Raw genomic sequence first — 16,346 nt, 5'->3', positions numbered from 1 at the left:
TATTTATTTATTTATTTGTATTTATTTATTTATTTGTATTTATTTATTTATTTGTATTTATTTATTTATTTGTATAACCTGTGTCAGCCCTGGCGTTACACCGTCCGGTACAGTAGGTGGCGGTATGCGCCTGAAACACGTTGCTTTACGACCCACCATTAAACCAGAGAAGAAGAACCAGAACCCACTGTGAGTGCGCATGCGCTTCACATATTTTCACTGCAGCTTTTTTCCTTTTCCACCAAAAAAAAAAAACAACAACAACAAAAACAACTCCCCCCGCTGTGTTTGTCGCTGTATGGACAGATACATGAGGCCTCCAAACACGTCTTTGTTTGTCAGGAACATCTCCGATGAGTCCAGGTGAGTCCGGCCGCGATTACATCCCATAATAATGCTCACATTAGCGGCGGCTAGCTGCTTTAGCTTAGGGTTAGCCTCGTCGTCAGAGCCCCACGTTAAATATTAACTGTTATAATTATAATTTATAATAATATATTATATTTATTTCATGTGTTAGTTAAAGTAAGTCACTCTTTGTTTGCACGTTGACAGCTGCACGTTTTATTGTTTATAAGTAAACAAATAACTCGTTCTTTATTTAATGTGTTGGTGATTTTCAGGTAAAAGATGTTTTTAATTAATTTAATTTAGTCTATTTTATCTTTAACGAGTCTAACTAACGTTAGTTCAGCGGTAGTCTCCGTTATTATTAAAGTTAACCTGTTGTTAACTTTTATTAAAGCTCCCTGTTATTGTTTAATTAGCTGAGGTTGATTATGTTTTAATTAACTGTTTACTGCAGTGCTCCAGTGTATATTCAATATTATAATAATAATAATAACAACAATAGTAGTGAACATAAACAGTGACAACACAACAACTGCAGGAAGTCATAACAGAACTTTATACACAATATATAATTAATGTTTCTATTTTTAACCATTTTAACTACTTTAATAGGCTTTTTGTTTCGACACATTCAGTGTTTATTCTGATCCGATGCTTGGTCATTGTCTTCATACAGAACAGAAGTGGTAGTTTTCTTCACAGAAATAAACAAAGTGCTGAGATATAAGCCTACTGTGTTTATTTCTTAAACTCAAGAAGGCCTTTGCCACCCACTGTGAAGCTTTGGCGTCCACTAATTGGGGTCCCGACCCCCCGGTTGGGAACCGCTGCTCTATTGTTACTTTTAAATAAAGCAAAAGTATTTGTTATCCGATTAATCGATAGAATACTTGATTACTTAATTAATCGATAGCTGCAGCCCTGATATAAAAATTGTCTAATAGAACAATGGCCCAGAGTCAGGAACAAGAAAACACTGGATTTGTTAAAAAAGAAGCCGATTAAATCTGTATGATTGTTAACAAGTTATAAAATACATAATACAGACAGAGAGTTGTATAAAAAGTTCACTCACTCGTAGTTCATTGTACAGTTTTGAATCTAATATGAAATATCCATGAAATATGTCTTAAGATCAAGAAGGCCTCTCGAGAACCAGGTTGGGAACCACTGGTTTAATGTGTAGCGTTAGTTATCTGACAGCGAACATTACCTGTTCAGGTGTGGGTTTAATAAAAGTGAAGCAACACCTTTTGAATGGGTTAACGTTAGAAAAGCTTTTGAAACCTCATTCATCACTTGGTCCCATGAACGTTTATGAACTTTAACGTCATCAGAAAAACTTAAAAGTCTTTACACAAGAGTTAAATTACATCAGTGATGGATAAAGTAATGTTACTACAATAAGTCAGTAAAAGCAACAGTTAATGTAACATTGAGATTATAAAGATATTGTGACTTTAAAAAATAAAAATATGAGAAAAAGACACTAATAACTGGTTCCTGTTTACAAATGTGTTGTATAAAACTACATTACTTGATTTGGGTCAGAAGAATACGTCTAAATACAAAGAACACAGATATTATTACCAATCTAATTCACTAGTCCAGCTAAATTAGTAACAATAATACTTTTAAGATTAGTTTTGATTATTAGTTGTTAGACAATTTACAGTCGAGGGAAACAGGACAAAATGGATCAGAATCAGGTTAAATGCCAAGTGCCCTTGGTGTTGTGGTGCATACAGGTAAAAATAAACAAAGTCACAGAGAAGGTAAGGAGTACTTAAAACAGGAATTTACATTTAGGTTATGTAAAATATATATTCCAATTCATATTCCAACAGTTCGGTGCTCTTTTCTCTAATTTGGAAATTCTCTGACTCTCATAAACTTTTTTTCCAAACAAAAAAAAATTAAAATGATCTAAGTTGGTCTGACTACAGTCACTTTATCATAATCTGATTGCATATCATCAATTACTACCCAGCCTACAGTGTGTGTATGAATTTTGGGGGGGAAAAAGCATGTTGGTGTTAATTGATATGTTTCTCGTCGTCATGGTAACATATTGACCCATGCACTCTAAACACAACTCGTTTTTTATTTGCTGTAAAGTTTTACTTGAACATCTGAATCTAACAAAATGGGGGCAACAGTGCTGCATCTGCTTATATGAGCTATAGACTTGTTAGTGGGGTTTTTTACATTGAATTGCATGTTAAACTAAAATAGTCTTATAATCTTAAAAAAAAGGGCCAGTTTACCCCAAAACAACATCAGGATTATTTGCAAAATAAAATACAACCTTCTTAGAATAAAAATTGTGCTCGAGCTTCTGTCGAACTTGAGCAAATAACAGAAAAAGAAAATGTGTGACAGGAGGGGCGGGTTGTCAGGTTAGAAGAGGTCAAATAAGTCGCACTGCGTTTTGGGGTGAACTGTCCCTTTAGCCCTCTCGTCAGCTCCTCTCCCAGCTGTTCTTACTGGTTGATGATGTAGGTAGAGTTGCCCGTGATGGTCAGTTGAGTCATACTTGTATTTACGGTGTTCAGGCCTGAGGATTTGCGGCGTGAGTTTGGCCGCTATGGGCCGATAGTAGATGTCTACATCCCACTTGACTTCTATACACGTCAACCAAGAGGATTTGCATACATTCAATATCCTTTCCCAATGAATTTATTTTTTACTGTGTTTGTGTCTCTTGCTAACAGATTTTTTAATTTCCTTTCAGCAGAGAAGATATGCTTTTTTTTTGTGACGTATTATTTTTTCCTTGCACATCATTTGATTGAATATCTAACACACATATTTCTCTGTTATTGCTTCAGAAAATGTAAAAGCATCCAGTTGTGGAAGCGGCCACAAAGAGTAACAAAGACCCCATATAGAGTAGCTGTAAAGACAAGTCACACAGACCTTCAGGATCAGAGGGAGGGAAAAAGGTTGAAAAAAGAAAGTAAAGCATGAAGAGGAAAAGGGAACGGAGACAAAGCTTGGATATGGCGGCAAAGAATTGGGAAAAGAAAAAGAGGTTTAAGAGGAAAAAGGCAAGCAGGAAATCCAAGTCTCTGTGGGAGTCGATTAAAGAGTGTAAAGATCAAGATGAAGTTCAAAGTCAAGCATGGGCAAAGGTAACAAGTCTGAATTATTTTGTATCCTCCCAAGACAAATCCACAAATTTGACATGACAACAAAATCAGCGTTTCCCTGTGATATCAATGACGTTTTAATTTTAATCAAAGCAATTTAATCAACTATTAATGTATTTGATTTGTTTAGATATATATATATTTATATTTGTAGTCCTGATCCCTCAAGACAATTATTTTGTGTTTGAAAAGCTTGCTTCATCTTTTATCTCTACAAAAATCTACTGAGTGTGTTTGTTGTTATTCTCATTTGTTATATCATATTAAGTAATACATCATTTGTGTCTGTTTTACCTTTTAAATAAGGCCACACAGATGAAAGAAAATGTTTGATGTATGCTCTGTATCCCTCTTACCATAAATGTAAACTACAGTGTGCTATTAAAGAAAAATGAACTTCTATGAAAGTACAGTGGAATTTATATTTGATGTGAAGGGAAATAGTGTTTTCCTTTGTTCCCTTCACCCTAAGAGAAAAATGAAATAAAAAAAACACTCAAAACATTTATTTGAATTTGTGTGGCCTTTTCCAAAAAATGAGTGCAAACAAAAACCTTAACCACTCAGCATATTTGAAGATGTGCGCGATGCAGAAGATGCTCTTCACAGTCTGGACAGGAAGTGGGTTTGTGGCCGGCAGATTGAAATCCAGTTTGCCCAGGGTGACCGGAAGAGTAAGTGTTAAAACTTCAGCGTCATTTTAAATCATACATCGGTACCTGGATTGTGTGTATGAGGGAGCAGTGTACTGTTGGCAGCACAGAAGAAGCACACACTAGGCAGCACTGAAGTGGAGGAGCGTCAGTAATATATTGATTTTGTGCTGCCAGAATATATACAGCTACACCGGCGGTCAGATGAAGCAGTGGACAGGACGGGGTTCATGATCCAAGTGACTGAGTTGAACAATAACAGCACAGTGACGTGGTAGCAAAATAAAAGATAAAAACAGCAGGCGATTCCTGTCAAAGGGGAAATACTTGCTGGTTGGTGTGCGACCAGAAGCCGAACCCTCTAAGGCCTTTCTCAGTTTTGAGTGGAGTTATTAGTTCCACAAACAGTGCTGCATCAGATTGCTCCCTCTGTGATTCAGTGTATGTTTATCTTGTCATGCAAATATTGACTGCAGCCACTTCCTCATACACCATTGTGCTAACTGTAATGTATAGAGGAGGCTGTCTGGTTGTACTCTGTAGGGCTGATGGGAGAAAGCACTTAACTCTTGCTGAGGAGTTTCCAGTTCAGTTCCACACAAACTCTCACTCTTATGAATGTTTTGTGCTTTATTTTTATTTATTTCTACTCTGTGTTAATATGTTTCCCATCACTGTTGTTCACACCAGCACCAAACCAGATGAAATCGAAGGAGAGGCGATCTCCAGGCAGATCGTCTCGATACGATGACTACGACAGAGACAGCCGGCGCAGACGTTCACGCAGCCGCAGCTACGACAGATACAGATCACGCAGCCCGTCTTACGATCGCCATCGCAGACGATCAGAGAGTCCTCGAGAGTGAGTTTTTCTTTCAGAGACCTGTCAGTGCCGACTTACTCTTCACACAGTTGTACTTAAATGTTTCTTTAAAAGGGAAGATAACGTTTTGGTTTCTTTCTTCAGCTCTCGTGGACGGGTGTATGGGAGAGGAAGAAGCAGGAGCCGCGAGGATGACAGGTACAACCTCTCTTTGACACTGTTTGTTACTCTCTTTCTGCCTTCGTCATGGTAACGTCTGACCCAGGTCACATTGTGTAGCTTTATACGGACGCTTAGAGAGGCAGATTTATTGTTAAATTGTTGGATAATTAAAGCACCAGTGTGAAGGATTCAGTGGCTTCCAGCTGTGAAGTCGGTGATGGCAACCAGCTGAATACAGCTCGACCTTGTAAGCGTTTAGGAGAAACTATGTTGGCTGCAAAACTCACAAAGAACACAAAAGGCCAGAGGACCTGTTTCCTCTGTAGATGTAAAAGGCCAATTCTAGTGTTTCCCATTAATTACCTTGACTCTGGCAGCAAAGCATCTCTCAGTCACATTAAAAGTACCTGCAATCGATTAGCCAGAGGACAATCTCTGCTCGCTCTGCACCTCCTGTACAGTCTGACACAGACACACAGAAACAGACGCTCTCTGGTGCAGATTCATTGTTTATTTTTACCAGGTAAAGCAAGAGTGAACACATCATCGGTACCACGTTGGTTTCTATCATTAACATCAAACCTCCTTCACACGCGACAGAATCCTGAACACAAGTTGTGTTTTTTGGGCGACTTTATAAAAGTTACTGCTGAAGAACGTCTCCGCCACGCTGAATTCTATGTGAGGGTTATGTTGAGTCCCCAGATGTTTGATAATCACAGAAGTGTCCGGATGGTCTGCAGGTTTTTACAGCTACTTGTCTCATTGTCAGATACAGGCAGAGGCCTCGGAGAGAGTCCAGAGGGAGATCTCGATCGCGCTCCAAATCTGCATCTCCGCGAGAAAACGTCAACCCGGCGTCAACTTCCCATTACACCGAGGAAGAAGTGCGACGGACACACTCCCCGTCCCGCTCCAGGTCCCGGTCCGCATCAAGATCACGCTCCCGTTCACGTTCTCGGTCCCGATCCTGGGCCGGACGCAAGTCAGGAGGACGCTAGAAAAGTATCTGCCCCCTTCCCTCCCCCACTCTTATCTGTCATTCTGTCAGATGGACCGGAGTTGGTCATTTGTCAAGGAAAGGTTTGTTTGTTTTGACATGAATGTAACGTCCACTGAAGCATTTGTAGAAAGCTTGTTTTTTCTCGGCTCCATTTTAAGAACAATGCTGGTCCTTCGCTTGGTTTTATAAAGAATTGTTTTGGTAAGATTTCCTGATAGGAATATGAAACAGTCTGTGTTCAGTGGTAGTCGACCAGGAATAAATGTGTTTTTTATAAACATTTACTGATAATTTTGTTCTCTAAACCCTATGCACCCATTTTTGCAAAAAAAAAAGAGCTTTCAGTATTTTAAAAGGAAATCAGTCTGTCGATGAATCAAACCAGCGTTTCTGCGTGTTTTATCACATTTATAATAAATCACATACTTTTTACTTTACTGCTGACCTGTTTCCACAACTTCTCCCTTCTTCCAGCCACGTGTCCATTTATTTTTACTATATGATTATTATTATTTTAATTTATTTAAATCTTAAAATTTGCTTGAGATAATCTGTCAGTGAGCATTATTGAGATAATCATCAGCTTATGTTGTCAAAGTCCTAATTAAAAAGTGCACTGCATTACCCTGCAACAATAACGTGACTGAGAGAAATGACAGCAGACTTGACATTCAAGTTTTAAGTCGCTCCAGTCGGTGGTTTTCATACTTAGAAAATGAATCCGTGTCTGGAAGAGAAACATTTACAACCTGTAACAGATGAGGTCTGTGCTGGAAACGGGTCAGCAGTGGTGTAAAGTATTTGAGTTTTAGCTAAAATGCACAGAAACTCTGCCGTGGTCCTTAAAAGTGTTAGAATATTGTCGACCAGTGACCTTAACCACAAACTGTTTAAAAATGTACATTAATCTGTTTTTATTTTGTGATGTTTTCTGTAAGATTATAAACCTTTTAAAGAGGTATTTTATTTTTGGAACATTTATCCGAAATTTCAGTTCTGAGAGGAGGAACGAAAAAAAAAAAGTTTCTCACCAGTGTTTCCGAGACTGTTTGTTGATGGTTTTTCAGGATGAATCTCGTCACTGCATGTTTTATTCTCCTAATCTTCTATCTTTAGTAGGAAGAAACTGTTATTTTGAGTAATAAATGGTTAACATTCAGTATAAGGAATCGGTGTGTGACTTCAGTTTGTAAACTCTGATTGTAAATGCAGCTGAAGATGATTGATTTATTGAGGAGACAGAATCTAAAGAGACAAAAAGGAGAAAGTAATTCAGAGAGTACCCCCCCCCCAACACCCTGATATTAAATAGGTGTTTTTATTATTATGAGAGTGGAATCATCTGTATGGAAAACAGACCAGCACTTTGTCAGTCCAGCCACAGTCATTGATTTCCTTTTAATGGATCAGTAGCTGGGAGGAACAACTTAAATTAGATTCACAGTGAAGAAGCAGCCATGTATGAAATCGGACGTGCCCCATTGATCCCCGTATTGGAAATAAAATAACATTGATTAAACAGTGGCAGCATGGAGGTGAGCTTAAGTAAGAGGTTGGTTGTAAATACAGACTGAACCAAGGAGACGTTGTATATACTGTATGTATGTGATTACCTGTAAAGTTACAGTAGATTATTAGCTGTTGTGTTGGGATGTACAACAAATCATAAATCCAATTGTAAACCGATTATTATAATGAACCAATTAATGTCATTTGTATAACCTCACATGCTCTCAAATTTAGAGATTTTGTGGACAATATATGTATAAAGTAAAAAAGTAAGATGCTTCCAGATTGTATCCATTTTTTTAAATTAAAGTCAGCATGAACAAAGAGGAATTATTATATTTACAGAAACAAAGAGTAGAACAAATGCGAAACAATGAGGGTTTATATGACCTTCATCAGTCAGACAATAGCACTAATACACAAAAAACATAAGGCAATAATTCCCATTAATCTTGAGCAACATCCCACAGCTAGAGAATAAGTCAATGTAAGAGCAGACATACTACAGTGTTATCAAACATAAAATCCATTCACACGTTTCAATTTGTTTTTTTATAATCTTTCTATATTGGTGGAAACAGCATAATTGTTCTGTATTTAATATTTTACAACAATATTGATATAAACAGAATACAAAATAACATAATAGGAGGAGAGGAAACAAATCTCTGTATGTTTCTTTATACATGTTTCAGTTTAAAAAAGAACATTACATTTAAATCATGCATTAAATATTTACCTAAAAAGGCAGCTACGTGTGTGTGTGTGTGTGTGTGTGTGTGTGTGTGTGTGTGTGTGTGTATGCTGCCCATTTACCCTCATTGTTTTCAAGTTGTACCTTCCTCTGATGCATCAGTCACACATTCAGCTGTGCAGAGATTTTGTTTCTATATAAAAAATGCAAAACAAAAAATGTTTAAAGATTTAACTTGTGGAATCATTTTGAAAAGGAAACTAACATTTTAAATACACTAAATAGATTTTAAAACATATTAAAAAATAGGAATTGACAAATATAAAACAGAAGTATGAATACTGGTGTGTATATGAATTTTGTTTGTATAAAAATACATATTCTGTATATATTTCTACACCTTTTTGATCAATATAACTAACCTTAATTTATTTATTTACCCGTGTATTAAGTTGTATAACTTTAATTGACCGAATTAACTTGGGGTTGTATTCCCACCAGAGATTGGTGTCAGGCCGACCGACCCTTCGTTAGGTAACAGAGATGCTGCTCAATATCTTGCTGTTGTAAATGAATACAGGACACTTTCTAGTTTAACCGATCATTCAGTAAGACATCAGGATATTGATCCACTCCAGAAGCACTTTATAGTTGAGGGTTGTAATCCACCTTCAGGTCACTCTGAGATCAGCGGCGCCAACCCAGTGCACCACTTCTGTCCTGTGTGAACTGTCAACTAGAAATAGGCGTCAAATGATTGAATATTTTCAGCACATTTCACCCCTAATGACTCGCAGGAACTGACAGTCAGTCCATTCCCACTGCTGCGAGGTAAATGGCAGCAGAGCATTGCGACAGTATTGATTGTTTTTGTCTTTCGTAGGCTATAAGTTGTGAACAGCTAGAGCTCGCAGGGGTCATTTGTCCAGTTTTCACCAACAGTGGAGACTGAAATCTCTCCCGGTGTGAACATTTGACCTTTATAACGAGAGGATAAAGAAGATTAAAGATGGGCTTGTAGGATTGTGTTCACCAGCATCAGCAGCATCATTGTACAAACCCTTTATTGATACATTTCATATCCAAGATGAAGGTAAGTTGAATATTTTTTTAAATAAATATATGACATCTTTGAGAGTTGTGTAGTTTTGACTGATTATAGTGAACCGAACATTTCAGCTTTAGAGCGACGTTTACTTTAATTTGTTGTAGGAAACACTTAGTTTTGAATAATTCTCTTAAGGTAACATCATGGATCACAATTATTGATCTCTATTTGATTGTTTGACATGATTTGTGGTGTCTAATGATTACCAATTGACACTTTTGCCAATATTTTTGAAGGCGTTTTATTAAGATGTTGCTAAATGTTGACTTAACTTACCACTGTGTGATGAGAGCACTTTAAAATACCTAATGCAGTTTAATACCATCAGACTAGAACTAGAAGTGGAGCTACTTTATATATTCTGTTGGGTAGTTTGGTTATTAGGAATGTTTCATCTTAAAAACTACTTTTACTGTATAAAATCTTTATCTGAAAACTGGTGTTTAACTCCAGCTGTAAAGAGAATTTAAAATAAAACTATTAGTGCAATACCAAGTACAATATTTCCCTCAGAAATGCAGTGGCATAAAATGGAAATAAAAGAAAGTAAAGTTACTTCAAAACTGTACCTGGTCATAATTCTTAAAAATGAAAAACTAATCTAGGGAAGTTTAAAATGTATTGTTATTGGATTTTTTAAACTCTCAAATATGAATATCAGTATCAGCCTCAAAACTTCCGTATTAGTCGGGCTACAAACCTAATGAGGCATCTTAAGGAAGTCATTTATTTCCACGTTTGCAGACTTCCATGTTTCATGTTTTCAACTGAGATTTGTGATCTGTTTCAAAATTATTTGTCTAATTACAAACAGCTGATGTATCATTATTGGATTTTTTAAACGAACCCAAATATCAACATCAGTATTGGCCTCAAAAATCCGGTTATCAGTCGGACTGTATTAACAAATCATGACTTTCTATCATTATAGCACTGCTAATGTAAAAAAATGGGAGACTGGAACTTCCTCGGAGGGATCTTGGAGGAGGTGCATATCCACTCCACCATGGTCGGCAAGATCTGGCTGACCATCCTGTTCATATTCCGGATGTTGGTGCTGGGCGTCGCAGCGGAGGACGTGTGGAACGACGAGCAGTCGGACTTCATCTGCAACACCGAGCAGCCCGGCTGCCGCAACGTGTGCTACGACCAGGCCTTCCCCATCTCCCTCATCCGCTACTGGGTGCTACAGGTGATTTTTGTGTCTTCGCCCTCCCTGGTGTACATGGGTCACGCCATCTACCAGCTGCGAGCTCTGGAGAAGGAGCGGCACTGCAAGAAGGTGGCCCTCCGTCGCGAGATGGAGGCGGTGGACGCGGAGCTGGTGGAGGTGAGGAGAAGGATTGAAAAGGAGATGAGGCAGCTGGAGCAAGGGAAGCTCAACAAAGCACCGCTGAGGGGCTCGCTGTTGTGTACGTATGTGGCCAACATTGTCACTCGCTCAGTGGTGGAGGTCAGCTTCATGATGGGTCAGTACATCCTCTACGGACACCACCTGAGCCCTCTTTACAAGTGTGAAAGGGAGCCGTGCCCGAACGTGGTGGACTGCTTCGTCTCCAGGCCCACCGAGAAAACGGTTTTCATGATGTTCATGCAAGCGATTGCCTGCATCTCCCTCTTCCTCAGCCTTCTTGAGATCATGCACCTGGGGTTCAAGAAGATTAAGAAGGGCATCCTGGACTATTACCCACACCTGAAGGACGACCTCGATGATTATTACCTCAACAAGTCAAAAAAGAACTCGGTTGTGCATCAGGTTTGCATGGGCACGTCTGTGGGTCGTAAGACTACTATTCCCACAGCACCATGTGGGTACACATTACTGTTGGAGAAGCAGGGCAATGGACCTACCTACCCTCTTCTCAATGCGTCCTCTGCCTTCGTCCCAATACAAGGGGACCCTGGTGCAAAGCCAGACAGCCACAAGGACGGCAAGGAGGGAGTGCCGAGCCCCACGGAGCAAAACAGCAACTCCAACAACACAAGCAGCGAGACACGTTCTCCTCCTGCAGACAAACAGGATGAGCCAGAGGAACAATCTTCGCCCCATCATGAGGACATGGAGTGTCCCAACTCCGAGTATCCCACCCTCCCCGTAGCAGACACCTCCTCCTGCACAACGCTGTCAGGCATTGCCAGGAAGACACGGAGGGTCAGTCCACCGTGGAACTGCTCCACTCTGGTGGAGGGGAACGGCTCAGACAGCGGGGATTCCTACCCCGGGAACAACAGCATGAAGCTACGTAGCAGCTGTGTCGGCCCCCGAGCGAGGATGCTCCCTAAATCAGACATTAAGAGGCCGAGCAGGTCCCAGAGCCCGGACTCTGCAGGGGAGCTGAGCTCTGTGTCTCGACACAGCCGTGAGAGTAACAGTCCCACCGCTTCTTCTCCAAACCGCCGAGTGTCAGCGGCGAGCAGTGCCAGCAGCAGACGAGCTCCAACTGATCTGCAGATATAAAACAATGACTGTCTGCTCACCAACATGGCAACAGATACTCTAAATAAGCCATGTTTGGGTGAAGGTTATGTGAACACTATATTACTGCACTTTTCACACATTTGATGTTCTTTAAAAGACATTAAAACAAGCACAAACAAGCCTTTGTTACCCATTGCTATGAAGATGAAGAACATTTAACAAGAACTTAGAAAGCATAATGACATTCTGCTCTTCAGACTTTGACCACAATGGATTCTGTCGTTTCCTCACATTTCCAGATCTGCCACAGAGATTCAGATGGACATTTAATGATTTGTTTGTATGCGGCAGCTCTGTCTGACTGATTAGAGGGGCAATGGAAAAATGGACAACTAATCTATAACGTTGTTTTAGGTCGCATAGTGGTGTTATGCAACCGGTGACACTGTCTGATTCAATCCAACGTGTCTGAGAGTCCTTCAGCAGGAACAACAAATGTAAAAATAAACCCCAGTTCTGCAAAATGAGTGTTGAATATCTTTGCGTTGGTCGGGTGACATGAATAAAAATGTCTTTAATGTGTCGTCATCTATCAGACTTTATTTTCCCATCAGGTAAACAAGCAGCAATCTCTGAATTATTGCTTTGGTTTTGTATGAAAATGTATTTTCTACTTGATGATACTCATTCATGCAGTTGATATCAATTAAAGACCATTCGAAAAAAATAATGTAGTAATTATTATTTTAATGCATTTATTTCAGAAACAGGAACCAGTAGTCAGTTTAGGAAATGAAGAGAATGACTGCTGCCCAATGCTAAAAAAAACCAAACATTTTTATTGATGACAAAGCAAAATGTTAACAAAAAATATTCTGTGGTCACCGTACATCCACTATTATGTAATAAACATATACATATTCTTCAAAAAGCGATATTGTTTAATGTTTTTCTTTTCTTTTTTTACCCCAGAAAGCAACAACAGATCTTCACTCTGCTGCTCCATTATCAGGCGATTGTTCGTACTGCATCAGCTGGAAAATGATATTAAGACAGAGGTTAAAGGTTACAGTAAGAGCAACAGACTTAAAACACACGGTTGCATTGTTATCTGTACATTTAGACATATTCCAAGCTTCTCACCCTGTTTCTCAGCTCTTTATTCTCCTCCATGAGCAGGTTGCATTTCTGTTGTAGATCAGCCAGCTCCATGCGAAGAGTCTCAACGTCTGCCGGCTCTGGACCAGCCGCACCGAGGTGAAGCTTTATGAAACTGTGCAGGTGGTTAAGGTCAACGTGTGCTCTCGATATTCAGTCTACAGACGTCTTTAATTTGAAGGAATCCACGTGGGTCAAGCTACTATCCAATAACAGTGACTTGTAGCTTTCTGGGGCCATTCATGTAAAGAAAAGGTTTGTTGCTTAAGGACATTCCCGTGAGAAAACATCTCCTCTGACTCAACCTAAAGCTCCCTGTGTCTTCTGCCCAGTGTATCGTATGTATAGAGTGACAGCAACACACTAAAGTACAATAAACTGAAGCCTGGTTGGCTGGATTCAATTATATAGCAGGGGGTTTCATCATTCACACTTTGAAATCAATGTTCAATCTCGTTTCCCCATGACACATTTGTTCCTAATAGATGAGGACACCACAAATGCCGGCCAAGTTACAGATTTTAGAACCTGTGTTGCAGCTGAATGGCGGCGTATCTCCCCAGGTGGATGGTTGACATACACAAACACACTAAAAATGCTTTAAAAGGGGAAATAATGAGCTTTATATTAACTGATCGATATCCCCCGCAGAGCAATGTGCAATCTTACCTCCGGTGAGTCAAACACCAGAGACAGGACTGCCTCTTTGGCTACTCAATAAATCTGCAACAACATTACATTCTTCCAAGAATTATCCTACTTTTCTTAAACGAGAGCAACGGAGAGCAAGCTGTTAAATTCAACAATTCAACATTCAAAATCAGAGGGAAAAGGGATCGCATGGGAGAAAATCAATAAGGAGAAGCAGCAGAGGACACGCAATACAAAATAGAGCGGGTATTGAGAGAGACGGGAGGAAACAGGAGGTAGTAATGACACAGTAACCTGAACATTGACAACAACAGAAACAGTAGAACATGTACTGCAGAGAAATATATCACAGAAAGAAAGGACATGAAGGAGGGAACGAAAAGAGCGAACTAACAGGAGCAAGTTTAAAAGGACATACTGGAGTGTGAAAGCTGTGTCAGCTTTCTTAAGACAACAGGGGGACACTGTAAGAGTTAACTAATTACAGAAGATGAAACACCAAGGATGCAAGCTGCCGCTAAAACCCCAAAGGAGAATAGCAAGGGATTGTTGTTAAAGCTTTTTCTCCTGTAGGTTCAACTAAAGCATGAAAAAGCTTCATATTATTTTGTCAATGTATGTCATCAGATGTACACGATGGACCAAACTCAAAAGCTATGTTTACAAAAATAACCCTGAATCCCTTTAATGTCTTTTAAATAAACACACAGAATCCATCCAATCTTGTTTTGTCCTCCCTCCTCATGTAAGGCAAACCAACACCTGTTTATCATCATTCCCACTAAAAGCTCTAAAAAGCTGCAAACATGTGAAAAGGATACTCCAGTGCATTGTTAGGTTTGTCAGTCTCTTCATAAAGTGCCACTAGAACTGCAGGAGAGACGAAACGGTGATGAAGCAGCAGAAGTAAGTGAACTATTGGGTTTAACTGGATTAAAACGTTAACATGCTGCATAATGTCTTTTAATTGTTTGTGTAACGTACCGCTGGTTATCGTGTCGAGGACCCCAGACTTTTCAAGATATCTTCTAAATTGTTCCCGCTTCGACTCTGAGGCCTGAAACACAAGACAACTGTTTGACTTCCACATGCGTAATAAAGAAAACTAACCCGACAAAGAGGAAGACTGTTAGACCCGAGGTGCGTTCAATGCCTCCGCTGCTAGGACGCTAACGTTAGCTCGTCATTTAGCCCCCACGCTTCACAACGTTAAAACAGTTTAAATAATAATAATAATAATGACGAACAGCTACAGAAAGTATGCACCAACTTACTCACTCTGTAATGGGCCATGAGTACGACGACAGCTGTTTAATTTAAGGTGACTTAAGACGTGTTAAATAACCAGCTAACGTGAAGTTGAACAACAAACAGCGGGTTCACGCGTTGCCATAACAACGCGTTAAAACGACGGCGGCGGAAGTGCTTTTTTTATTTTTTTTTTTATTTAACCGGTTAAAGAGGAATAAAAGCAGTGAAAATAAGATGTTATGTTTTTTATTTATTTTTTAAAATTATTATTAATATCTGTTACTACAACAAACTAGAAACTCAATAACTATCTTCTTCTTCTTCTTCTTCTTCTTCAGGGGTTTATGGCGGGTAGAGTGCGTAGCGCCACCTACCGTAGCGGAGTATGTAGAACCGCATCTGGTGAAGTTTACATTAGTCTGTGGACAAAATACATAAATACACAAATAAATAATAAAACAATAAAACCCTAAATTCTACCAAACCATCATGTGTTTATTAAAAAATCTCTTTCCCCACACCTTCTCTCCATTTGCCCCTAATATCCCTTCTAAATGCCCTCCAGCCTCTCTCACCCTTTATTCTCTCTCTTTATTTAATACAGTATTACATGTTACACATTTTAACTCATATAACAATGGACATATACTTGTTATATTTACCTTACCCAATAAAAAAATAATGTCTTATTTAAACCAGTGGGGATTAAATCTTAGTCTAGATATAACTACGTCCTGTTTTCTGTATCTTCATTAACACTTTGTGCTCTAACTGTATTTTATAGTATATTCTACCCTTATTATCTTTTTCTTGTGTCAAATTTCAGATATTTTCTTTTTGATTTGTGCTTTACCTTCCCCCCTTTCCCAAATGAAATGTGCATTATGTGCCTCATATTTACTTTTAGCCACCCTCTCTGCAGACACCCATCAAAAACTAACATCTCTCCCCAATCTCTGACTTCTATTTAAACATTAAAACATTTCTAACATTAAATCTAATCTAATTGCAGCGTTAATACACATTAATACCCCGCCTGGTCTCACTTCTTCCACCCACTGCAAACCAACAATTACAGCCATAATCTCAGCTATGTGAACGTATCATTTATTCAGTACTCTTTATTTATTAAATATAAAATAGATTTTGTCTTATATCACTTTTAACCTCATGATTATAAAATTAATGTTTGCTGTAGGCAAAAAAAAAAAATGCAGAGGAAACATTGCTTATTAAAGAAGAAGATTTAAACCTTATTTCTTTAAAGTTATATCCTTTTAAATCTATTATACTCCCAACAAATCATTTAATAAACTTTAATCTTTCCTCTGCTGCGAACCAGCTGTTGGTCAGACGAGGAACCCACGTCACTTCCGCACTACAGATCTATAAAACACCCACTGGATGGTGTA

At 38.9% G+C, this 16,346-nt stretch overlaps 3 protein-coding genes across 5 annotated transcripts; 2 read left to right on the top strand and 1 right to left on the bottom strand.

Moving 5' to 3' along the window:
• Nucleotides 1-67: 67 nt before the first annotated feature.
• LOC127358320 (serine/arginine-rich splicing factor 10) lies at nucleotides 68-7,303 on the top strand. 3 transcript variants are annotated; one of them, XM_051391318.1, is made up of 6 exons: nucleotides 68-363; nucleotides 2,907-3,013; nucleotides 4,076-4,177; nucleotides 4,847-5,018; nucleotides 5,124-5,177; nucleotides 5,920-7,303. In XM_051391318.1, the coding sequence occupies exons 1-6, from the start codon at nucleotides 200-202 to the stop codon at nucleotides 6,140-6,142; spliced, it is 822 nt and encodes a 273-aa protein (XP_051247278.1). In that variant the 5' UTR covers nucleotides 68-199; the 3' UTR covers nucleotides 6,143-7,303. The 3 variants fall into 3 exon arrangements, with proteins under 3 accessions (XP_051247278.1, XP_051247277.1, XP_051247279.1); XM_051391317.1 differs by having other exon boundaries at nucleotides 108-363; nucleotides 5,914-7,303; XM_051391319.1 differs by lacking the exon at nucleotides 2,907-3,013 and adding an exon at nucleotides 3,183-3,485 and having other exon boundaries at nucleotides 136-363; nucleotides 4,071-4,177; nucleotides 5,914-7,303.
• A 1,905-nt stretch (nucleotides 7,304-9,208) lies between these two features.
• Nucleotides 9,209-12,747, top strand: LOC127358317 (gap junction alpha-9 protein-like). Its single transcript, XM_051391311.1, has 2 exons — nucleotides 9,209-9,440; nucleotides 10,387-12,747. Exon 2 carries the CDS (start codon nucleotides 10,405-10,407, stop codon nucleotides 11,911-11,913), a length of 1,509 nt encoding a protein of 502 aa, XP_051247271.1. The 5' UTR covers nucleotides 9,209-9,440; nucleotides 10,387-10,404; the 3' UTR covers nucleotides 11,914-12,747.
• On the bottom strand, nucleotides 12,691-15,112 carry LOC127358322 (c-Myc-binding protein-like). The gene is made up of 5 exons (XM_051391321.1): nucleotides 14,962-15,112; nucleotides 14,668-14,740; nucleotides 14,505-14,553; nucleotides 13,018-13,147; nucleotides 12,691-12,908 (listed from the first exon to the last, which is right to left on the bottom strand). Exons 1-5 carry the CDS (start codon nucleotides 14,974-14,976, stop codon nucleotides 12,864-12,866), a joined length of 312 nt encoding a protein of 103 aa, XP_051247281.1. The 5' UTR covers nucleotides 14,977-15,112; the 3' UTR covers nucleotides 12,691-12,863.
• Nucleotides 15,113-16,346: the final 1,234 nt, after the last annotated feature.

Source organism: Dicentrarchus labrax, unplaced genomic scaffold (genome assembly GCF_905237075.1).
Source record: "Dicentrarchus labrax unplaced genomic scaffold, dlabrax2021, whole genome shotgun sequence".
In the NCBI taxonomy this organism is placed as follows: Eukaryota; Metazoa; Chordata; class Actinopteri; family Moronidae; genus Dicentrarchus; species Dicentrarchus labrax.
Note: the sequence above shows the minus strand (reverse complement) of the source record. Positions and strands in the feature narration are given on the sequence as shown.